The sequence below is a fragment of the Pseudomyrmex gracilis genome, unplaced genomic scaffold (genome assembly GCF_002006095.1).
Source record: "Pseudomyrmex gracilis isolate BER0280 unplaced genomic scaffold, ASM200609v1 scaffold_165, whole genome shotgun sequence".
Taxonomy (NCBI): Eukaryota; Metazoa; Arthropoda; class Insecta; order Hymenoptera; family Formicidae; genus Pseudomyrmex; species Pseudomyrmex gracilis.
Window position 1 is genome coordinate 69,463 of NW_018020749.1, and position 26,818 is coordinate 96,280.

General features: G+C 35.3%; 1 protein-coding gene across 5 annotated transcripts in view; it reads left to right on the forward strand.

Moving 5' to 3' along the window:
• The window catches only part of LOC109857599 (serine/threonine-protein kinase tricorner), a 143,278-nt gene that overhangs the window by 68,763 nt on the left and 47,697 nt on the right, over positions 1–26,818 (forward strand). The window contains exons 1-2 of one of the 5 annotated variants that reach the window (XM_020434072.1): positions 16,736–16,794; positions 25,805–25,842. The exons of 2 other annotated variants lie outside the window; for them this stretch is intronic. In XM_020434072.1, the coding sequence (XP_020289661.1) occupies positions 16,751–16,794; positions 25,805–25,842 (82 nt within the window). In that variant the 5' untranslated portion in view covers positions 16,736–16,750. Of the gene's footprint in view, positions 1–8,873; positions 9,074–16,735; positions 16,795–25,804; positions 25,843–26,818 lie in introns of those variants that run through there. 2 more of the 5 variants (XM_020434073.1, XM_020434070.1) reach the window with 2 other exon arrangements.

Sequence of the window (26,818 nt, forward strand, 5' to 3'; positions counted from 1 at the left end):
TAGCGCGAAGCGCGCAGCTAACTCAGTTCTCTCTCTCTCTCTCTCTCTCTCTCTCTGTCGATCTCATTACAGCTGACTCGTGACAGGTCTCGCTGAAGAAAGGCAGGAGAAGTTGAAAGTAATAGTAGTTAGTTCTCGTTTATTTTCTCAAAATTTGTACAGACGTAAATTCAATTCTTCAGTCTAAAGTGCAAAATAAAAATTTTACATATTTTGTGACAAAATAATGCATCAATATAAATATTTTAGATTTGAGATTTTCAATACTCTCGACGAGAAGAATTTTCACTCGATGCATCGTCGCGCGCGAAGAATAAGTCACGCGTTTCGTTTTGTCGCATTGTCTTGGCTCGGTCGGAAGATAACGAGAATAATCGACATTTATTTGTGTCATTGGTCGTAGTTCTCCTTCTCCGTATTGCATATGTATGCTAAAGCACGCACGAAAGCCGACTATCTCTCTTGTTGTTTATAACGACGTACGCACACAACACCCACGAATTCTTATTCTACACGCACGTTCTGCAATACGTCTGATCTGTACGTAGATATCGTTCGTATGCGTATTAGTATATAATAGAACGTATACTAATAGAACGTTCCGGAATTGTGGCCTTCTCCCTCTTCTGTGAGTTCATTAGTTTTATGTTGCACTTATAAAGTTTTTTGAAAGAATAATTATTAAATTTATTATTACAATTATTATTATTCCTTAGGCCCTGCGCACAATAGCCAAAATATTAGGAATAGGAATAAATATTAAATGACCGGCTCAATAGTCTCGCGGTCTGAGTGCGGAGTCTGCAAAGTGAGAGGTCCCGAGTTCGAATCCACATCTTCAGATTTTTCCGGGCCGATCTTTCTCAATCGAAATTACCGACTAAAATGCGAAATGAATCGGGTCTCTAAGAAAAAAGTAACCCTCCAAGTTTAAGGTTGTGGACGCTAGGCCCCGTAAAACTTATATTTGTATTGTTGCGAGTCTGGAAGATAAGCTTCGGAATAATATACGCTATTATGATGGTTCGAAGCTCACCTAAAAATCGTAGGTCCATTCTTGCACTCAATTAAGTAGAAGACTAGGCTTCCGGAGACTTTAGTCCACTTAGGGCTGTTGTACCGCTGATAATAAATATTAAACATTAAAAATAAGGAATTTCTTTACAAAACGAGAAAATAGAATAAATTAATGCATCATAAATTAAAAAAATAAAAATTTGGAATAATTAAACTATTATTTTTTTAATTTTATTCTCTTGTTTAATGTAATAGTATTTTAAATTTGTTTTTCTCATATTTAATATTTATTCATATTCCTAATAATTTTTTCTTTTGTGCGAGCTTTAGTGACACAAGTTACCTAGACTCACTCAGAAATTTCAAACCGGTGTCTCTAGTTAAAACTAGTTTTTTTTTTAAACGCTTGTATCTTCGAACCTACTAGAGATATTTTTCAATTTGTTCTTCTTATCGACGTAGAATTGTTCAAACTTACGATTTAAAAAAACTTTAAAAAAATTGATTTTTGCGGAGATGTTTGATTTTAAAGTCGTGTGGGTCTCACAGACCCAGTCCAACAAGTAGGTTGTTTTGAAAATCAGCCCACGAAGGATTGTTGTTATTATGCAATTATTCAACCATTGTAATTAAAGTCTAGCAAAAATTGCAACTGCCGTTTTGCGACCGTTGATTAGCTAAGTATATTAGGGTAAAGGTGCCTATTATGAGATACCTTTTTTTAAAGACTTGTAATTTATTAAATATGTAAACTCAACTCTTAGTTTTATGTTAGACTTATGGGAAATATATTCAAGTTTTGTTGTCAAAAGTTAGCAATCGATAATAACTACACTTTGTTTTATGTGAATTTTTTAATCAAAAGTGCCAATTTAACTGATTCAAAAAAAGGATTCCTAATATGAGATACAAGAAGTTTCTTTCTTATAAGAATCTTAGCAGCAGAATCACTCATTCGCATTCTTAACATATCGCTTAATAGTATGCTTTTGTTTAGATATTTTTGAACATTCTTTGCTTCTTACTGCTTTAACAGCCTCTAATTGACTGTGAGATCACGATTGTTTCTTCTTTGCCTCCATCTGAAAATATGATTACTAAAAACTTACTAATACATCACAAATAAATACTTGACAGAATAAAAGACTTGACATTTCCTAATATTAAGAATGGCTGCGTGTCTCATATTAGGGAATATAAAATTGTAGAAAGTTTAAGTTTATACCGACAAAATGTGCAATAAATTGACAAAACTACATGATAAATCACTTATAGTGCATGTGTACATTTGAGTGAATTGAAATGACAGTAAATCCTATGACATAAAAGTGTTAAATGCATATCTTAAAGTTATAATGATTATTTTTTTTCTCTGCGCGTAAGCGATAACTCCTTCGCAGACATCACGTCACTTTCGGCAGTGAGCGACACTAACAAAACATTTGACTAATAAATATATATTCGGTCATGAGAGCCGTTCGCTAGGTGTTGTGCGGAAATTATACGTGTATATATGTATATACATATATACGTGTTCACGTGTAAATTTTTACACGTGAAATTCGAATTGTAATAACAATTCTAAAATTCATATAGGATCATGACCGAATATATATTTATTAGTTTGAAAACTTCGGAGCCATAAAAAAGATTCTTTAATTGTTTAAAACATTTGACGTTTTTGTGTAAGTAATGTATTAAAAATACGCAGTTATGAATTTGTAGCCATTTATATCAAATAGCTCGCTATCTCGTATTAGGCGACTATATCATAATAGGCATCTTTACTCTATAGCCGTTATTTTCTAATATATACGTTAATAATGCAAAATCTCATATAATTTTAAAATTCACTAAAAAGCGCAATTTATTTATTTAATTCAGAAATAATCTTTTATGTTACTTGCGCTCATTGAGTCAATTTGTTCATGCAATCGTTAAATCTCAAGTCAATAATTCAATGACTATTAACTTTTGAGAGCGCATCGTCTCGTCTCCTGCTTAGTAGCTGAGAGAAATGACGACGATCATTCTGGGACACCCTGTTTGTGTGTATATACGTATATACACACATATGTACCGTTCTGTACTTTCGTGCGAGAGATACAGTTAGGAGTCAACACACGCGTGCAACTTTATATCGATGGCGTCACCGCCGACCGTCGATTGGGGCCAAGCGAACTGAACTCATTGTCAGCCACGTCGCCGACTCGCCCCTTTGCTGCGCGCGGCTAATACGAATTAATAATTGTTATTTTTTTGTCCTCGACCATTTGCCAGAGCTCGAGTCTGATATATAGGAAGTGTCCTATCGAGAAGCCGTCGAGAGATGACGTGTACGATCGTCTTCAATTTATTTTAACGGTATAATATCGAATTTAACCGCCGTCGAGCAACTTCTCCGTACGTTCTCTTGCAAAAGCGTGCAATTACCGTTCTCTCTAAAAACAAAAACAAACAAAAAAAACTTACGAATGAGACGAATATCGACTGATTTTTTATATGGTTCGTTTCGTCGGAATGAAAACATCGAGACCATCGCTTGTCACGATGCATTTTAAATATACTTGAGCAAGACCGGAATGGTCGCATTTCGGATTGTCGTGGAAAAATCGTTCGCTCTTTGTTCGCGAGGAAAAAGTTGAAACGAACGCGAGCCTCCGTCGCATGTAGCACAAATTTTGTCTTGATGGTGCTCATTTCGGCTCACTTCGCTTCCGGTTAACGATCCGACCGCGCGCGCTGGTACCGTGCCAGGAAAAGCGAAATAAATGTCTCGGTAATCTCGAGATCTTCCACCGACCTTGTTGCCCGATCTGCACAATATCCGCCGCGGGAGATTAAGAGCATGCGAAAACAATGATATCGTATTATCGGGGGGCCAAATGCATTGTTGTCGGCGCAAACACGCTCCTCGTGTATACACCGTTCAAAAATTAAAATTATTTAACCTTCGAGTTCGATGATTTATCGATCAGCGGCACGAAAATACACGCAATTTTATTGGCACTACAATTTCGCAATACAACGAGATAGTGTTTTAAAAAACAATAAAAATATCAAAGTTTTATTTCGGCATTTAGAGAGATAAGAAATCGTATCTCTGATCGCATAAAACTGCTTTGAAAAAATTTCTTGTTATTCGTGCGCGATTACGTGAAAATCAGTAAATATAGAATTACGAGTTTATACGTCTTATATATTTTTTTTTCACGAATGAGTCAAATATTGATACGGGAATTTATCTCGAAAAAAAGTAACGTACAAAATTCCTCGTTTTTTAAATAAACTATAAATTTCTGATGTTGAAAATAGATTACATTATCGAAGCCCTAATAAAGAGTCAAATCGAGATAAAATTAAGATTGATGATATTTCGTGATAATTTATTATCTGTCGTTTTTTTCTCAGAAGAAAAATCGATCTGTGTTAGTGTCACAACGGCTACTTCCGTTCTCGAGAATTATAGAATTTTAAATACGCGCGAATCACGGACGGATCATTCGTGCGTGCGTTCACGTGCGTGACATACCTGTGTGGTCGCACATATACTTCTTAATACTCCCGTCCATTTCCTACTCGTAAAAGGCGAAGTCGTGCGTGGGCAACAGAAGTCGTCCCCCGATCCTACCGCACGAATCATCTACTCGCGCTTAGCCAGTCAGTCAGTCGGCTCGAGCACACGCGATCGGTCCGTGTAACTTAACTCGTGATACGCGCGCGCACGCGCGCACACGCAGATCGCACCGATTAAATATCGGAGGGCAGATACGCCTTCGCGCGATACGGGAATCCCTTCGAAAAAAAAAATCGTTCGCGACGAACTTAGAGTGAACAGTGAGGTGAAATTTTTCTTTCGTGAACGCGAGAATTAAATTTGTCAAAATTTATACGTCGATTCTCGAGAGAGATTTCAGTGACTCGAGAACTGCCAACTTTTTCTCGGTGCGGATCTCCGAATGACTGATTTATGAACTTGGTGTCGTAAATTCGTCGCGCAAGTTTCGGGATCTCTCCGGAGAAAAAAGGAGTCTTTGAATAATCTTCAGAGAATAGCGTCTCGGAATAATAAAGTGTATAAATTTGAGAGAGTCCAATTTGCGATATAAATAAATTATTATATTTGAAAACAGAGAAAACACTGTTTGGAGTGTCGAGAATTCCTCGAATTGACTCTCCGTTTGTTGGTAAAAATACGAGAATTAATCGGAAAAGCTATTTTTCGAATTGCAACGAGAGCTGTCGACAGGTGTTTCGCGCGACAAAGTGGCGCTCGAAGGAGGAAATCCTGTCCCCGACATCCTGTCGAGCTTGTACGCGATATACATATGTGTTAGGTCCCTCTAGAGCGAGTATATAAAGTTCGAAACGCGCGTTTTACACACGACTGCGCGATGTTCGTGTACGACACGTTTGTGCATCGAGAGAGGAAGGAAGTAGTCGGTATACGCGTGTGCAGTCAGATTCATTCGAATTACGCGGTCCTCGACATCGTGCTCGATATCGTTGCGTAACATTTGACATTGCACAATACAGGCTAACTGGTATATAAAAGCTAACGGCGAATGATTGCGCCTTATTAACCCTTAAAGGCTGTCACGGGTGAAATTTCATCCCATGCGAATTTTGTTTTAATGTTGCTAAAAAAACGTAAGCACTAGAAATTTAACAAGTATTTATTCACACGATCAGTGGTGACAACATTGTCAAAACAGATCAATTCTTCTGTGCTTTTCTGTAAACATAACAAAAAAGTCAGCTTGAAGGAGGGGACAGAAGATATTTCAGTTAAATATCAGTAGAATATCAAATTGAAGTTGCAATTTTCGTTTCTAGAATTGCTTTTAAGAAATAAGAAAATAAATCTCAGTTTTTCGCAAAAAAGAGAAGTTCACACTTCTGATCAGCTTTGCAAAAATTATTCATGCAATCGACGAACACGCTTCTGGCGATATTCTATGAAATGTTAAATGCGGCAGGAATAAACTCCAATATCATGTTTTCATTCCGCAACGCTGCTAAAGGAATCAAAAATACGACAAAATTACATCAAAGAATTTTCACTAATAAAACCGTTTTTAAGAGAACGATTAAAAATATAAAATTTGCGTTTTAAATTAAAGGAAAAAATTGTAGAGATGATTGATGAAAAGATTGAAGACGCTACGTCGAAATCATTTACATCAACACCAAGGCAGAGTAGATGTTGGCTCTGTCTGAGAAAAGAGGATAAGAAATACGGGATTAAATGTACAATGTGTAATTTTATTTGCAGTAACCATCGCAATGTTATTTAACCGTTGCAACAATAACTTTTCTACTTTTTCACTAATATTCAATAACAATAAAATAATTAATTGCATTTGTTTAACTTTTTCAATTTCTAAAATAAAAAAATATACACTGGATTGAAATTTCATCTCATGATTGTGTGATATTTTGTTGTGATAGCTTTTAAATAATTATAAGAAATTTGATTGTTTCCAAAAAACATATGTTATTACATTTGGCGTTTTTTTCGCAATCGAATGAATATTATTAATATTGCAAGATACATTGTAACATATCGAAGTTTCTTCGAAGGTTTGTACAGGATATCACTATGCAAACATTTGACACATGTGTGTAGTTTTTTTTATCATGCACTTGACATTGACTATATTAATCACGTCAAACTTTATAGTTACTTTGATATTGAAAGATAGAACAATGCATGTACGCAATATTAAAACTTTCTCAATATAAAGTTTTTATCTGTACGATATTAATATTCTAGTACGAAAAAAATACGAAACTTTTATATAACACGCACGTTTTCTCAATGTCGTGCTGTGTAGAAAATATAAGTGTGTAGCATTGGATACCGTCAGATAAGAGAGGAAGTGTTTTTCACGATAAAATGTCGTTCGATGTCAATTTTTATATATTTACCGAGTCACAGGCAGCTAGTGAAACGTTAAGCAATCGTTTCCGTTATCGCCGTGTGACTTACACTTACTTGCCGTGCAATTATCGCGAAGACGTAATATTATCTGCACACACATGTGTCATTTTTGTGTCCCGCCTCATGTTTTCTCAAATTGTTTTCTTTATTGACAGCGAGCGTCATTTATATCAAAAATATATAAATCAAACATCTCGAAACACTTAAACATATCAAGCAGCTTGTGTTTATGATTCAGGCTCAATCGATACACAGGCATACGATACAATATTAAAAAAAAAAACAAAATAACGCATTACGAAGATAAATTGATATTTGCTTATCGAGAAAGAGGCTAAATAAATTTATCGTCGCGCGGAAACATTTGCGAGATACATTTTCCATATTGGAGTTTACGAATGCAAACGCAACATTGATAAAACTTGATTATAATTAAAAAAGAGAAAAATATTTTTTATTAGAAAATTTACATAATTCACGTAACGCGTTACAATTTCCAAAAACTGTTCTCGAGCCGAAGGAGTTTGAGAATGTGCCGCTCGAGCTGCAAGTAACACATCACATGAAGAAGAAGTTTTTAGAATTACAGGTTTATCTGACAGCCAGTCCCTCAATTTAAACAGTTTGAAATATGGTTGCGTACGCGCGACGGTATATGTATATATGTATAAGAGCACGAACAATCATTGCGAGCTCGTCGGAGGAGAAAATTGTGGGTATACACGCGTAATTTCGTGTTTTCTCAGCTGATTAAAGAGGAACAGACTGCACGTGTATACGGGCATCGTTGTAAATGCCGGATTACAAAATGTTATCTGCGCACGTCTGCTCATAAATGTGACGCGTTTTTTTTCGTGACGCAACATACATGTCCAGGTGGTTCGTGCCACCAAACAAGATTCAGTACAAAGAGAAAATTAAGAGTCGCCATTAACCTTAATCCCGTGAGCCCCCGGACGTTGATGTCCGAGCGATTCTTGGAAATGAAAAAATCTTATTAACTATTTAGTGAAAACACTAAAAAAATATACATATATATTAAAATTAATCTTATTTTCTTGAGTATAGAATGTGTGTGTGTGTGTGTGTGTTGAATAAAGCCCTATAAATTTTAACATAGTTTTTCTAATGTTTTAACCGATAAAAAAATCGCGTCAGACATAAATGTCCAAGATTTACAAGAGGATACGTTTAAAAAAAAACGTTTACAGGATTAGGACTAACTTCCAAAGCCTAGTTGGACTGACTGAGTTTGTTAGACCCACGCGACTTTGAAATTAAACATTTCTGCAAAAATTCAATATTTTTCCAATTTTTCTGAATCAAAAAGGTTGAACGATTCTGCGTCGATCAAAATAAATAAATAAATAATCAAATAAATTGAAGAAATCTAGTAGTTTCGAAGCGTTTAAAAGAAAATTTTTATTAAAGACGCAGATGCGCCATTTTTTTTATTGGGTCTGGGAGACCCATGTCTGTTCTCGATAAGTTGCTGCAACTCGCTTACTCGCTCTAGCTAAACAAGTTCTTTCGATTGATATAAAATTTCGATTTTCGTTTGTATTACAGTAACTTCTGTTGACCTAACTCTTGGATAAATATCGTAACGTCTGATTATTCGCATGATACTCGAAGATCGATCGCGTGACCCATTAGACATCGTTGTGACGGTCGTAACGACACATTATTAATCATCTATTCGCGTCATATCGTTCGTGCGTCTAACGATCGACTGAGAAATCCTGATTCATCGGTCGATTAATCGTTACGTTACACAAACATCTGTGAGAATTATGAATCGCGCCTGAACCGTGATCTCGGAAGTGCGTCGTTCGCTGTCGTGACATTTCGCGGCGCGCGAATCCGCGCCGCGCGCGGCGGGGTTCAACGACACGCGCGCACGAATAGCGCATTGTACTGTATAACATATTTCGCGACGCGCTCGAATGCATCGCGCGACGACGCGAGGTGAAACGATCGAGAGGGAGATCGTGGAAGGTGGAGGCGGTTACCATTGTTTGCCGATGTACAATTCCGAGCTCTTCAAGACCGTGTGGACGAAAATCGGACGGATGTGCGGATACATCACGTGCGCCAAATCCTACCTCTCAGGTCAGTAAACGCAGAAACAGTGAGAGAGACAAATTTTCGAAAAGTATGTCACCGTTTGTTTCTCGATATTAAATGTGAATCACTTTCTCGATATTAAGTTCAAGATTCTCGATACATCGTCTAAACTTGATAAAAACAAAACAAAATCTATGTAACTTGTGACATTTCCGATATTATAAGAACTGACATTCTTGGTACTGTAACTCGAGCTTCATAAAAACTTAATTGTTCAACCTTCTTACGTCATTACTAGCTCAAGTATTTTTGCTCCCTCCGCCTCTCTCTCTCTTTATTTATTTAATTATTTAACTTCTTAATCTCGTCTGAAAACTACCTCACGTTCTTTAATTCATGTTCAATTTTCTAATGTATTTTATTGTATCTTTATTTTTTGTATTTGTATTTAATTATGTTTACTTCTGTTACTTTGTTATCTTTACTTTTATTTAATTTTATGTTATTTTATTTTCTTTCTTACACTCACTTTTAATTTTTATATATCATGTCTCAGTATTTTAATTCATTTAGTTATTTTATGTATATTTTGTTAAATAGCGCTTGAGAGGATTTTTTCCAGAGCACTTTACAAATAAAGCGGTATCTATCTATCTATCTATCTATCTCTATGTGTACATCTCATATATGTTTTTATATTTTATTACGTTATGTGGAAGCGCTTTAAAAGTAATTTATTGTAACTCGACCAATCGATATCATCTCTAATTTCCAGGTAATCTTTTGTCTTCTTCGTACTAGCGAAAGTTACAAGGCTGCATTTATTGTATTTCAGTTAGATAAGCGAAGGTGCGCGCGCGAATTAATGCGTTCTGATAAAACGGACAATTATCTCGTACTTACGTTCCGTATCATAGAAGTCATATAAAGTGTTAAATATAGCTCGATTTTTTCAGAGTCTTGCTTTATCTAATCTGGTGCGATCGTTGTCGTAATATTATTGACAGATGTTTAACATTTTTTTTTATAATACAACTAATCTTCAGAAAGAAATGTGGAATTGCTATATATATCTTCTAACTTCGTAGAAACAGAAATAAGAAAACAATACAAAATAAAAACAGTTACTGACGCAAAGGTGTATTATTTAAGATTTGTTTATTTTATGTATTTGTCAGTAATAACATTGTTTTCCATCGAGAAAATTTCTTTAATTTTATTCAGAGAGAGATTGCCTCGCGCTTCTAATTCCGCAGAAATTTCACGCGATCGTTCCTTCTCTTTCTCTTTCTCTCGGAAACACAGTGTTCTCGTTGTTGACAAGTAGTCATTGCGCAAATAAGCCGAGCGGTGAACCGCGTTTGTCAGTTTCTGTTTCCTTGGGAGGAAAGAGTGGGCGGTTTTGCCTGTTTGTAGAAAGTAAAGTGGAAAAACGAGTGAAAGTTTGGCTAATGCGTGTCCCTCCGCGCAACGGGGAAAACTCGTGTCGCGGTTATATTTCCTTCGATGTCGTTTGCGAGATCGAGAACAAGAAAAGGCGTGGCGAAGCGATCGTTTCCCGACCGCATTTTAGCGAGAGATCGTTCACGGCAAGGTTCGCGTATTAAGTACAGTATGTGGAAATATCAAAGCGAATTATCTACACGCAATAACACATAATGGATATGATAACGCGATAAGGCGGAATATTAAGTGTAATGATAATATTACTGTATTAATTATGTAGTAAATTCCCTTTGCGGTGAATACAATACATGTTTGAGAAAGACGCGCTATATTGCGCGCGCGAGTTATCGATTATAGCGGAAAATAATTCAGCGGTGGAAAACAAACGATTGCGTTCGAGCGTTTAATCCTTTGAAAGCACAAATTTTTTCTTTTTGATAAAACTTGATATTTCATAGTTTTCCGGGCTGCTGAATACGAATCTGAGATAAAAAATTTAAAATTCAAAATGGCGGATCCAATGTGGCAGATGAAAAAAAAATACAAAAAAAATTAAAAAAAAAAAAAAATGGAATTTTGCCACGTCCTCGTTGTTAGTTTTGGATAGCGCTAAGAGCGAGACTAGAGGTAGTATTTACAAATGTAAAAACATCAATGTTATCCTTCTACTGCGCTGAGCAATACTATTCTCTTGATTATGGGTGTTATACTGGAGACGATATTTTGGAATACTAAAATTTGTGAAAATTTTAACAATGGATTCCCAATCAGTGACCTAAACACTTTTAGACTTATACTTTTCGCTCAATTTTGTGCAATATTAAAAAATTCTCTATTACGGTCATATTGATGCCGCCATTTTGAAATTTTGCAAAATTCTGACACTGGATTCGTAATCAGCGACCCCAAAAACATAATGTGAGATTTTTTAAGTATGTTTATTACCTCTTTTTTTCCAAAAATGATTTTTTTCTGAAAAAAGCTACTTTTTGACACTTTATTTGTTTATATTTAATTGTTAATGCAAAATTATAATTTGTTCATAACACTTACGTGTTCTCTTAGATATTCTAGGATCACATTGGTATCAAATATGTGACATAACAAAAGTGTTAAGAAGATTAAAAAAAAACTAAAATTGAGTACAAAAAGACTAGTGTCTCGACAAGCCGCCGAGAGTTAAGATAATAGTACACACCTTTGCCAGAGAGAAGTAAAACCTTGGTTACAAGTGGCGGCACGTCCGTGTCGTCCGAATAAAGAGCTCTCGCAAAATCGATATTACTCGTCGGTACCTACCTATATTATTCTCGAGCTTTGCGGTTTTTTCTACTGTGTATTGGCCGCAATTCCTCAATACTCTTCATACAGTTAGTCGATAATAAATCAATATAGCTACTCGAACTATCTTCCTGCTGAGTAATGGCTGTTTTTCGTGCCAGACTTGTCATTTATTTGTACATGTGTGTGTTATATACACTACATACCTAATAGAGTCGTATGTTTGTTACAAAATATTTTGTCTACGTTTTTTTTAAATTATTATTTGTTGCACTTAATGGTGTTTGTGTACAAATTGCGTAACACGGAGACAGCTGGTTTCTTCGGTTCCTATCCATTACACCTGTATTTACACGTTTTCGGCTGTGAAGGCCTGTTTATCCGTTTCGAGATCGCGCGCTCCGAAAAACAAATCCGATTATATCTCGCAATAGCGTGCAATAGCGTTGCGCAAGCGGTGTTTTGCAATTGTAATTTATGAACTTGTATCTCAGGCCACGTAGATTGAATGTTTACTTGTCGCCGATAGTGACGCGATTCTAAAATCAGAACTCGATGCGAAAGCACTGCCGGAAAAAATGGCAATTAACAAAGTGGCGACGTAAGTACACGGAGATGCACTTTCATTTCTTGCTGATAATGAACTTTTGGTGTCCGATCTTGTCTGTTCAAAAAGCACGAGTTTTCTTTATATATCGTGTGAATCTCGCACAATATATTGAAGGTTGTTGCACCGCTCGCGCGCTACTTGAATAACCTTTGTTGTGAGTATCGACAGTATCGTCACCGAAATCGTTTCAAAACCGAAAGAAAAGTGTGTTTGTTCGTCAATGTCAGATGTTTTCAATATGTTGCATATTATTAACAGCGGAGAAAGACACGTACCGAGTACACGTCGAATTATAAGAAGTTGAAACAAAAGAACACTTCTCGGACGAGAGTGAAAGTGGAGACGTAACGTTGCCGCGAGTCACGGGTAACTTCCACATAGGAACCGCCGTGTATGTACAACCACGTTTCGTTGAAAACGTTGTCCTATTGTCACATCGCGCTGTGGTCGTTAATTTTCGCTCTGCAGCGCGTACTTCCGCTAAATATTGTTCTTTGACGGAAGTCGTGATGACGCGCGATAATAAATATCCTTTTAAAAAAAGCTGTCGATCCGCAGCAACAATGAAATGAAAAATATCAGTATAAAAATAACTCGAGCACAGTTTATAAATATCACGATTTTTATTATAATCCTTGTTTAAAAAAAGAAAAGCTGTAAATATGTAGAATAACGTGACGTTGAAAACAAAAGAGAGAACGGGATATGACGAATAGAAATTGCGTCGTTTAAATCCACTCTCGTCGCTTTTGCGTCACTAGCGTTTTAAATTTAGAAACCTTGGGGATGCAGATGAAAGGCGCGCTAATGAATCAGAGCCGGTGTACACGTGTATTGGCGTATGTAAGCATTATAATTAGTAATATATCGATAAAAAAAAAGAAGCAAGAGAGAGAGAGAGAGAGAGTAAGCAAGCAAGCAAACTCGTTCGTATTTCTCGCAGCGTGTTTCAAACAAAAAGCGGTCTCGTGCCAACGATCTAATCGGAAACGAAAGTTTCGGCACGTCGGAATTGATACGTGGCGTCCCGCGCATTCCGATGACGGATCGGTAAATCCATGTGACCCAGGTAGTACACATGTTCGCGTGTGTATACATACATTTGCAATTGCATACATCACACGTACGTGCATACGGGCACGTAGTATGCGATACATCGCGGGAACCCGACCACGCATTTCGAGAAACTGGGTTACACGGCGGGTTCGCGAGCGAAAGAGCCCTCGACCTAGAACTCCTTTCCTTTTCGGCACTTCCGGTTTGTCATCCTTACAATCGATGCCGCTTGTCGCCGGTTCGCGCGCGCGATCTTGACCGAAATTCGCGATTCACACCGTGAAATGAGATTCATCACGACAGACGAAAACATGTAATTGTTTGATGTAATTAAGGATGTTCTCCGACTACAGTGGTTAGCAACCTAAATACAGTGGTTAGCGACCTAAAATATCTCTTCTCATGAGTAAGTTTGTACTGCTGTAACAAAGTTAAGTTGAGCTATTCAGCACTGCTAAGACCCGCTTACTCTGCGCAGAAGTTAAAAAATAGCTACAGTACACAGCGCACATAAATCCAGCAAAACCAAAAAAAAACAAAAAAAGCTACAGTTTGAAAAAAGGGTTGCTTGCCATATTATTCAAAATCGTATTTTAATTAGGACACTCTCCACTACCACATACTTGTTTTTTTAAAAAATCCTAAGAAAATTGTTGTCAGTAATTTTAAAAAACCCCACTTTACCCCACTTTAAAGGCTCAGCATAGGAAATCCATGGTAAAAATTGAAATATATATCTTCCATATTTTAGAATTGCTACCCTTATTATCCAAAAAGGCTACGTATAAATAAGATTATAAACTATGTATATCGCAAATTTAAAGAAAATTCTAAGAAAATCAATAATTCGGAGAACGTCCTTAAAGCCTGTCAGCTTTAACAAGAGTTTATTTTTATCTAAAACTTAATTTTTATACGATGTCACGTTTGTTTTTCACGGCACATGTTGAGATATTGATTTTTTCGCTGAATTTGATTATTTGACAAGTTTATTACATAGGCTTTTTAATACGCAAGATAAATGAATATACGGATGTAATAACGTAATGCGTGCAAATACGAACTCGCGAAATTACACAGACTTTTATTTTCGACATCAATCTCTTTCTCGCTATTTTTATTATTACAAAACTGCGAAACGTCGTGTTTCTTTCAGATGAATAAAAAACTTGAACAAGACCGAGGGTCGAACAAATTAACTCGAATAGTCGGTACGCGCGTAAATTATTCTTTGTTTTTGCAAATACAGTTCTGAAATTCAAAGGATATTTGACGACAAAGCGAACTTCTGTAAAAAAAAAAAAAAGAAACAACAAACGTATAAATATGCAAGCCGTCGCGATGAAACGTCGTTTAAACATTTTCGCGTGGATGTTCCCGGCGCGGTTTAAAAAAACCACGTAAACCGGTATAAGTCATTCTTTGCGTTTGTGACGCTTTCAAAGAGTCACGGCGACTCGGAATCATAGCTCACGATGAGATACGCCCACGTGCCTCCTAAAAGATTCATTGTCGTGCACACGATGACGTAAGTACACTTTGACGTTGCCGCGCTTCTGTCAACTGTAAAAGCACGTGTCGCGCGAAAGCACACAGAACAGGTATGTGTAAATTCTCCTGAATGTGATGTGCATCACAAAGTTTCGCGTCTTATGTCAATACCGAGAAGTGTTGGCGAAGTGCGCCTCCCCCTCTTTCTCTTTGGTCTGTAACATGTCATTTAATAGATGAGACCCCAAAATTTACATGTTCAACCCCTTTGTCCTTTTAGAAATTTGTGGTCTTGATTCAGACTTGGGTCTTGAGCGGAGATGTAGATTTTTTTTTTTTATTAAGTTTTTTTAGGTTTTATCGGTTATTTTATATCGATTTTATCACAAATTAAATAAATGACACTTGGACGTTTCTAAAATATTCAATGGCGACTTTTTGATCTGCAATTTTTCCCTATTTGTTCTTTCATCGTTACGCGAATCATCGTAGCGCGATCGCTTTTTCTTTATCCAAGACCGTTCCGAGATAGTTTCTAACGCGCGCGGAATCTTATTTTTTGATCTTAAATCTTTGTCCAAACCGCAGCACGAGCGTCCGGATTATCTCGCTCTGTGTATTCTGGCGTGCACAACGCTCTCATCCTGTCTGGCAGGATGCCCGTCGTTATGCGGATTGCTGGGTTCACCCGGTACTCTCTCCCGGAGTTCTCGCCAGCGGGAGCTGCTGAGACTGTACGGTGAGAGAGAGAGAGAGAGAGAGAGAGAGAGAGAGAGAGAGAGAGAGAGAGAGAGAGCGAGAGAGAGAGAGAAATCGGGGACGAGGTCGCAAAATCGTAACTGCCCCCTCGTTTTCCGCCCTGGCGATTCCGAGTTTTGGTTCGTTTGGGGTTTGGATTTGTTTTAATTGTCGTGATTATTAGCGAGCGTTGTGTTTAGACGCAATACGAGTGTACGTTATTCGGTTTCTCTAAAAAGAACAATAACAATCGATTCTGAATCTATTTGTTTTATAAGAATTTTTCAAAATAATATTAAATTTATACATACACGCGCGCGCGCGCGTGTGTGTCAGTAATTAAGAGGAAATAACAAGAGACGAGAAAGAGAACATGGAAGAAATAAGTTCGTACATTCTGTGTTTGGAGAAAATATTTCGGTGTCGTCTGAATAAAAAAAAAAACTAGATTCAGTTTCGTTTAATTTATCACTCGTTGAGAGAAAATTTGCAATAGGTATTTAAATTGTCTGCAAAACCATTTTATACACATCGTGCGCTATTTGCTTCGTTTTGCGATACAAATCGCAATTTTTCGACAACAATCTTTTTAATAAGTTACCGATGCGTGTACGATGAGATAACGATTGTACAACCGAGCCGATTTAGTGTGTGCACTTGTTCACTGGGAAAAAAAGTTTTCGCGTACGCCACGGTCGGCGCGTGATAAATAATTGCGAACGATATATTTGCGTGTACAGTGCAAAGAGAGTTCCACAAAATAGAGCTCGTCGATAAATACATATAATCATCGATTCGATTGAGTGCGCGTTTTACGCGCAAATTTTGGTGCTCAATTTGTCACTCGTACAACGCGATCTTTCAGAATTATTTTGTGGTCGTAATACGATCTGCAAAATCAACATTGCGATGTTCGCTCTCGTGTGTAGAAAAAAAGCAACAGAATATCTTTCGCGGTTAGTTTTCCGGCGATATCGTTCAGCGTTTTCCGGACTTCTGGTCTTCAAGTGATTTACACAGACGCGTGGACACACGTGTGTTTGTATCTTACATTATTTCGCAGGTCCCCAATAAGCACACTCCGACGAAGGGAATAAACGATGAGGAAACTTCCGTGGGTCTCGTGTTTGGCAAACACAAACAGGTAGAGACGCACTGTTAATATATATACTGTTAATTGCGAAGGTTGGTCACTCTGATTTGACAATTTGCAAACGAAGAAAGATAATAGACATATAGTGAAGCGAGAGAGAGAGAGAGAGAGAGAGAGAGAGAGAGAGAGAGAGAGAAAAAACATAGAAGAGAGAGAGAGAGAGAGAGAGAGAGAGAGAGAGAGAGAGAGAGAAACAACATATAGATTTAAGAAAGAAAAAGAAATCAAAACTTTTTTTATATTTGCACGAGATACAATTGAAGGGCCGGCGGGAAACAGAAGTGAAAATTATAAAATTATTAAATTTTGAAAAATTAGTGTTTCTTGGAGTTTTTTATATCGCTGATTACGTTTTTGAAGTTGAATTGCAAAAAAATGGTTTGATCGATTCAGTAAAGCTATAGCTATAGCTACGTAAGTTCAAGATTTGTAACTAAGAAAATTTGATAGCGCAACAAAGACATTAAGTTTGGAACCATTTGTCAACATGTTCTACAAACAAATATAGTTTCGTTAAATATTTTCTTAGCTAGTATAAAAAATTGCATAGAACTGATTTCATTTTATAAAATAAAATTATATAATAATACAATATTATTGCAATTTATTGTACAAAACTTTAACAACAAATGGAGAACAAAACGTATATTAGTCTTAGAAAAAATAACATAGTTACTTTTCAATTTATGTAATTATCGCAATTTAAGCACGATACATATTATGACATGTTATATGTATCATCGCGAAGAATTTCTTGTTATATAGAAAACAATTCTATCAAGAGCTATCGGGAATTATTTCTATTGGACGTTTTGCGCAGTAATACATGTAACTGTTTAATCACTCACAAAAACAGTTGCGTGCCGGTAATAGCGTTTGGCAATTATTTCGTGCGCCATTACACGCATTTACTACTTCATAACAGGTATGTATACTTTTATAATATATAATATATTTAAACAATTTAACCGAATGTGTTACTACGTGTCGAAACATAATTCCCGAGATAGCTGTTGCATGTGTAATATCTTCAAAAAGATGTATACGGTGAAAAATGTGAGAGAATTGCTCGAACAATAGGATTTGGCCGAAGATGTCATTAAGACATTTAAAAGTGAGTATGAAATATAAATATTCTTAATCTTTTATGCCACACATGTTATCAGAATGTTTTATTTTTTTATATTTATTCGTTATATCTTATCTGATATAATACTTTTTTGCGTTTCTAATATTTAATAGCAATTTATCAAAATTAATTACAGGAAATGACATTACATTAGATCTTAAATACTTAAATGACAATGATATTAAATTTATTGTTTTTTTTATTTTCAGTAACAAAAACATATGTCTATATTGAAGACCTGAGCGATCCTTTACCAATAAGTTCCCATAAAAATATTTTTAATGAAAATTATGTTATTCTACGTTACGCACTTTAATGTAAATCAAAAATTTTCATTATATGTAATTTATATATATATATGTTATGATTATATAATTATATGTAATTATATATTGTATGAATTATATTACTATAGTACTACAACGACATTTTAAAATAAAAAAATGAAAAAAATAAAATTCATAATCTGCTTATTTATTTGTAGCTAGTTTGTTACAGAAGCCAATGCTTTGCTACAATCAACCTTGTTAATATAACATAATGTCTTTACTACCACAGCAAATCAATGTGGTATATTACCTAATATATTTTGCTAAAAATTGCAAGCTTTACAATTTTTTCAGTGTCTTAGCAAATCTGCTATGTTACTTTATTAAAGTTTATTAGTTACAATTCTTAATATTATGCAGCATTATCACCTTAGCTATTGTAACACAGAAACTTCATTGTCCGTATATTACGGCTATAGCTTTGCTGGTACAATTTCTGGCTGTTATAGCAAATCGTTTTTTTTCGTAATACAGTAGCATTATTACTAACCATGTATATAAATAAATTCTGTATCTTAGGTTACGGCGAATTCGAAAACTAAACCATCCAACAACATATTTAGATTTTCTAAATATTTTTTCTTACAAACAAGTCAGATGAAAAAGAACTCTTCTCCAAAATACGGTAGAAGAAGAGTGGCATGAGCCAGTTTTAGTATGGAGCCAAAAAACCTATTTAAAAAGCAATCAAACATAACGCTTATTGTTTCAATTTGTAGTTTACTTATTCCTTTGTGTTATTTAATAAACAAAAAGACAAAATCTAACAAGCTTAATAAACATATTTTCACTTAAAAGAAAAGTAAAATTCGGCTCTTTCATAACATAATGGTATTGAAAGAGCCATCGAATGTTATGAAAGAGCCGCCTTCTTATAACAAGAATCTTTAACTGTTTATAAACAAAATAATAAACAAACTATTAATAGACATTAATACAATTTTTAACAAAACATTAATATAATTGTTAACAAACAATTGTTAACCAAAATGCTAAAACTAGTTTCATAACAATCTCTTCAAAATTAACAAAACCATCAACTAAATTTATATATTTTTTACTTAAATCTAAGTAACTCTTCCTTTATTAATCAAACTTTCAAAACAACTTTTTAAAATTACAATTGAGAAAAAAAACTTAATTTCTTAGGTATCTTTAGAAGCAATTTTGACAAAAATAATTTTAGCATCTCTTTTATCCCACACGTTCTATATGTCCAATCAGAATAAAGTTTACACTGAAATCATATTTGCTTACTCTTTTTATAACGTTTATATATAGTGCACACTATACAATTATTATAATTATTTTCTTTTTCTAGTTTCCTTTTTTTTTTATTTTTNATAATATTTCATCAGAATCTGAAAACAAATCATCGTTACATTCACTGTCAGAGCTAGATGTTTTATTAAAAAGATTTTTTGATTGTTTGGTAGCCGGCTCTTTCATCACACTATAGTCCGGCTCTTTCAAAACTTTTTCTCTTAAAAATTATAATCTCAAAATACACTATCAAATTAACGCTATGAATGAGAAATATTTACATACTTAGGAGACTAAATACATATATAAAATCGTGATATAATAATTTTTGTATTATTTCTTTACACAAAAATGTTAAAAAACAAAGAAATAAAACCCAAAAATTCACTTTTCAATGACAAAATCTTTAATACGATGCACCGACGCTATTTATTTTTAATAATCTGTCAAATGTTTGTGGATGACACACGTCTAGTGTTGCTATATAAAAATTAAAACTTCTGTGAAATTCGTTCAGAAATCGCCGAATAATTGAAAATGGCTCTTTCAAAACCTAGCTCTTTCATGCCACTTTTCTCCTATAATATTAGCGTTCTCATAATGGTGCCATACGGCATTATGCCGACAATGTAAGAGTTAACGAATATTTTATATTTTGTGCACTGTATTTGTTTCTCGTAGCTCAAGAGTGCAGAGAAATGTTTCGGTGCAGGTTAGCTTCACTCGAGCAACACGAAAGAATATAGTTAACCTTTCGTGGACAGACTCCAAAAACGCCTACTAGTTGGACTGACTGGGTTTGTGAGACCCACGCGACTTTAAAATAGAATATCTCCGCAAAAACTCAACATTTCTTGAATCTTGTTTTTTTTTTTTTTTTTTTTTTTTTTGTTTTTAATCTTTAAAAAACTGGCAGTTTTCCTTTAAAATGTTGACTTTTTTAGCGAAAAATATATGCATATATAGAATTACATGTAGCGCAAAGTTTACGAGTTTGTTGTTAACCACTATAGTGGCCAGAGCTGGTTCTTAACGGTATGGTCAATGTGGACAATTTTCAAAATTTGAAGTTTAGTGATTCTAAGGGTTTTTGATATTGCTAAGTACGATTCTAATGTCAGAGTATCAAAATTTTACACAGGAACAGTGTTGCTAACCTAAATGAGTCTGAATGAGTCTGAACAGCAATTACATTCATACATGAAACTTTCCTTCAGCATTACCCAGAGCTAACGGCATGAACGTAGAAAGTTATGTAGCTCCTTTTTTGTTTTATAATTTGGTTTTATTTTTGTAGTTTTTAATTTTTTTCTTTTATAGTTTATTTTTGCATAGTTTATTTTTTAATTTTTTTGTATTTTTTGATTTTGGTATTTATTGTTTTGAAATGGAAAAATAAAATTATAAATGAATTTATATTTTGTGTATAAGAATTTACGGTAATGTTTTTTTTATATGAAAATTTTCAAGACAAGATGTTACGTATAATGCAGTATTACAAGTAGAACATATATACCGCGTTCGACGTCTCATTTGATGTAATAAACACAAATGACACCGTCAACTTTTATTAAGTAATACATATATAAATACATGTTTCTCAAGCACAGATACATTAATATATATGCATATACACCTATTACATATTTTTATATGCACATTAAATAGTTACCTATCTCTGGCCATTATAGTGACCACTCCTCTAAAACGTAATCGAAAGTTTGAACAATTCTGCGTCAATAAAAAAGTAAAAAAAATTTCTAGTATTCTAGAAGATATAAGCGTTAAAAAAAGCTGATTTCTATTAGAGACACCGGTTTTGGGTCTGGGATACTTAGTCTGTCCATAAAGGGTTAATCATGCGTCGAGGACTGTGTCAAACTTTGCCCACGTCTCTTCTCTTAGCTAACGGTCTCACCGAATTACTCGAACTGCCGGATGCATCGTCGCACTTACGTGTCCGTACTTTCCGGTGTGTACATGTGTTGCGTCTACACTTTTCGCGAATACCGGGTAGCACGACGGAAATCTGGAACAAAAGGGACGAAGAGAGCGAATGCGCAACACGAGTCGCGTCTCGGCTCTTACCCTCGCTTGCCCGCTCTCTTCTGCTTTTCCTTCTCGCTCTTTCTCCGAGTTATCCGTCCGCGCTCGTCTGGCTCTTCTCGCGAATCTAGGCTGTTACCGTGGCAACACAAGTGCGGGACACCGAGTCTACCGAAGGCCACCGGAAGGGAGAGGGATGGTAGAAAGAAACTTCCCTGCTCCTCTCTCGCCCTTTCGTTGGCTTTTTCGCGTCGGCCTTCTCCAGCGCTATTCCTTTTTCTCTCTCTCGTCTGCGTCTACCTTGTTCTGCTTCTCGCGCCGATCAGATGTTCGAAAAATCAATAAGACTCTCCCTGCCGACTCGTTCCTCCGTCTTCTCTTTCTTTGACACTCGATTGTTTTTCTCTCTGTCTCTGTTTTTTAGCTGCTTCTTCTCTCAGGCTTGATATTTTATTTGCGTCACACGGAGGAGAGTCACTACAGTGAGGAGGGAATCGTCGCGCCACGAAGAGAGGGGAGGTAGGATGACTCAGGGGGTTGAATGCACACGTGGTACGTCTCGTCTACCCCGAGTAACCTACACAGCTGATCGCGCGAGCATGTAACACTTCGTGCGTCTCGAGCTGCTCCTGCGCGTCTGCTTCACCAACGTCCCGAGGACGAGGAGCATCGATCCTCTCGGTCGAAACCTTTCAACTCAAGAGATATACGTTTTAAGAGCTGTCCACGAAAATGTAACAAATAGATTATCCCCATGTTTTTGGGATATTGAGTTGTAAGGTGATACACGTGTAAGTACATCGTGATGGATGGCACTCTACGGAAAATGGGGGAAACATCTTTTTTTTCTGAATTAGAATAAATTTGTTCTTTTTTTTTTGTATTTAAGACGGGAATATTCTACATCTTTTGTACTCTCTTAAAAGGGTACCGACTATAGAGACCTATAAACCGATGTTTCTAAGATTTTCACTGGTATCGTATTTACTTAGATCACGGTTAGAATGTCTAGTTGATGAGAAAAAGGGATATTCGTGATGACAGTATAGGTTAGGTCAGGTTATCATATGCTATCATTATGAATGAAAAAAAGAGCATTATATACACCCATTTTCAAAAGCACTATAGAAGCAAATTAATAAATATAAAAAACTACATACTTTTAATTTATTAAAAATTAGAGAAATTTAGGTTTTTAAAACGTCGGTTTACAGGTCTCTATCTAGTTTACAGGTCGGTATCTTCTTAAGCGGATATTTTATTTAGCTGAAACGAAGTAACAAGTTACTTCGATATCTCGTGACAGTATCAAATGGCTAGAATTACACTCGACATTTTGATAAGACAGTCAACTTAAACAGTTCAAAAGTTCAAGTATACAGCGTATATGTCTGTGTCTTTCGTCTCTCTCTCTCTCTCTCTCTCTCTCTCTCGTACGATATAGCGCTACTTGTTCTACTTCGCAGTCAACCGCTGAATTATTTCAGGAACTGGATTCCTCCTCTGTGAATAGCGCGTTTCTACATGCGGGAGCGCAGCTTAGAAAGCGAATCGGATCGAAGATAAAAATATATGCATCTGGGAAGAAAGAAAGAAAAAAAAACTATATCGCGGCGCATAAAAGTATTCGTTTTCCTAGCGAAATCGGAGATAATTAAAAGAACCAATTCAAAAAGTGAATGGAAGCAAACTCAATGAGAGTTTTATCTTTAGATCCGGTTCGTCTTCCGCGATGCTATTCATCCGTCGCATCGTGTGTAATAAGCGCGATTCCTCATAAGAGAGAGGACTCGCGTGCGCATATGTGTAGTTAAATCGCGTGTGGAATCGTTGAATATCGTGACTAGCTCAAAGAAACTCGTTGCGATTCCCCGCACGCGGCGGTAACGTTCCCGTCTTCGGGAACAAATAGCGCTCTTTGCAATAGTTCAGTTCCCGGTGGTTCCGTAGCGGTTGTTCTGGCGAACCGGTGCGCTTAATTCCCACGGGTAGCAGCAACGGGAAAGAAGTCGCTCGACAGTAACCGGCTACCATTTGCGCGAGATAATAGATGACAGATGTCGGGATAGACGATAAGAGTAGTCACTCGTAATTTTATTTCAAGCGACGAAATTTTTCGGCACAAATTTTTCTCTGATGAAAAAAATAAATAAATAAACCAGTCTAGACATCATAACAGTTTTCTCGAAATGATCGAGCGCTGCAAAGTCGCTCACGAATAAAACTTAGTAGACGCGCACGAATAATGAAACAACGCTATATTCATTACTTAACTCGCGAAATGAGTTTCTTGTCGCAAATAAAAAAATGTTAATGCGAAGCCTGATTGCTGAAATTTAGAAAGTTGTGATAAATGGTGTACCACTTTTCTTCCGAATATGTTTGGTTATAAGTTTTACGGGTCGGAAGCAAGAATTATGCTAATTATGCAAAATGGCTGGGAATTAGCGTTCTCTCATCTCGAAGTTCTCGTTTATGTGAAGCTGGAGAAGTCTGAAAATTTGCGAGTAAAGTTTTTTTTTGTGAAGTGAGAAATTCTTCCATTGTGAGATTCAGTCAAACACGTTTATTTGTGCACGTTTACTTGTGCGCATATTTCATCATAGGCGCTTCGAATTCTGTTATTCTCAGGTTGAATCTTCCTTTCACTCGACGATTTTGTATGATCAAGACGATGTAATTCCATTCCATTAATTAAATTACTAGCTATCTTCTGTCATATTAACCGCTATTACGACGATGACTTGCGTTATCAACATGATCGATTCCATTATCTAATTTCAACTTACGGTAATAATAACGCAAACTACCATACGTGCAAATATTTTAATTTAGTTAATTAATATATTTTTACTTCTTATCTTGATGTAATTTATGTTATCTTTAAATAACAGAATTGCACTTAATTGGTGATTTAATAATATAATAATTTTATAATCATTAAGATAATTTTATAATATTTAAGAAATTCTCGATCATTTACGATAAAACACGATAAATTTAGACACTTGGGAAAAAGTGCAACTTAACTAATTATTTCAATTATTAGTTAGTATATTTTAATATTATTATTTTAAGTATTTTTTAATTAGTTTTTTAATCGTTTTTTATACGTTGAGAACAAAATGTGTTGAAAAACGCATAATATGTTTTATCCAACTAAAATACTTTGTTAGTCTGATACGTTCAACTAATTATTACGGTGACATAAAATAATTTGTTACCATTGGAAACAAACCACTATTTTTGAACCAAGCTGCATTTCAACAAAGTTGGGTTTTTGTTGTATCTAACTCAACCATTTAGTTGAAAATATATAATATTTATCAGGTTATTGTTTAGTCGGTTCAATACTTGGAATTAAATAACTATATTACTTAGATAACTAAATGGCACGCAGAAACAAATAAATGCTACTAGTTTTTCGAACAAAATAATTTGATTGAGTTGGTTTTCAATTCTTGATTAAAAAGTTTGGATGGTTGACATGAATAAACTATATCTTTCTTATGCAACTAAGAATGTGATCAAAGTGTCACCGCAAATTTTTCTTTAAACATCATTCTATCTTTATTCTACACTTAACGAGAGATGAAGATAGAACAATGTTTTGAAACGTATGTAGTGAGACTTTTCGACCGCATTCTAAATAATTGTTGAATTATTTAAAATTAGATAAAAAACTATACATATTTAGTCCGTGCAACAAATTTTGTTTTATAACAATTTTTGGAACGGCTTTTATAGTATCAAACTAGAGAAAAAATATATTCGGTCAATGCCGATATGCTAGATATTTATGCAAAACATATATTTTACTTATTTAACATGTAAATTATTAAGTACGTGTAATAATTTGAAGTAATACTTTTTTTTTAGTGCAGTATATTAAATACATTTTTATCTGAAAAGAGTCTGGTTTCTAAGAATATACATGTATATTGTTCTCATATATATACATGTATATTGTTCTCATTGTTCTGTAATATAATATACTTCGATAAAAAAAAAAGTGAGTTTTACTATCTACTTCGGAAGTGCGGTTTTGCTCGGCTTACGTGATAAGTGCTTTAGTTTTATTATCTTTCTTGCATCTTCAAATAAGACTGCATTTGAGCGAATAAGAAATATTGTGATATCTCAGACGTCTTTGTTTTGCTGATAAAACCTTATTCGCTTATCTTTTAATTAAAGTGACATGTTTTGACGTACTTTTGTTCTTTGTATGTTGCAGGTTAGTAATAAGTGCCGGCAGCTCTTCAGGAAGTATGGGTAATTATAAACATTAGTAGAAATAAATAATTGAAGTTTATCTAACTATTTATTGTAAATAAATAATTGCAAATTGTTTTCCAACTAACGTAATCTTTAGTAATTATAATTTTTAGTAGCTTACGACGTCAACGATACTTTTGCTCTGACTATATTAACATTGACGTACTTTTTTTAAATTTTATTTTGCTTGGTAAGATCGTTGTTGTTTTTTTTAACAAAAATATACATAGCCATTTGCCAACACATCAACAAAAATTTGACGATTATAGTCGTCAATTGATCGACTTAACTCTTACACACATTTGCGCTAAAATTTTACTGCATTATTTTTTTCATCTCTGAAGAAAATTAAACGCTGGTGTTTTTTTTTACCAGAGTGTTACGCATTTGAATCTTTCATAGTTGACGAGGTGCAATTACGTGAGCGCGACATAAAAGTTGAAACTATCCGCAAAGTTGTCGAACGGCGACGTTTTATTACGCGCAACGGAGCGTCTTACATCATTAACGCGGCAATCCCTTTACATTTTACGGTCGGTCACTTCGCTGTTTTTACATTCGGTAAACGTGCACGACAAATGATTAGTTGGGATAACGTTTGTTAGAGTAACACAGGCGAGTAATGCCGAATGAAATCGATGATCTAATATACAAAAGCGATAAATTCGTCTCACGTTTTTTACAAAAAAAAAAGAATCTCAATTTGTTGATTTATTTAGAAGACTTTGCAGTTTATTGAGTTTTTGAAGATCGAGAGAGAAAGAGAGAGAGAAAAAGAGAGATATAAAAACTCGATCAGATTGCACTCTCCAATTGCGACATATTGCTCACTTTCTACAACCTCTTGAGGTTCACGTCTAAAAACGCGACTTTCATCTCAGCGCTTTTTCTTGCCGCTCGGCATTCCGAAACTATCAATTTCGATTTCCACCTTGTTTGTTACTTTTCACGATTCGCGTTTATTCTCAATTAG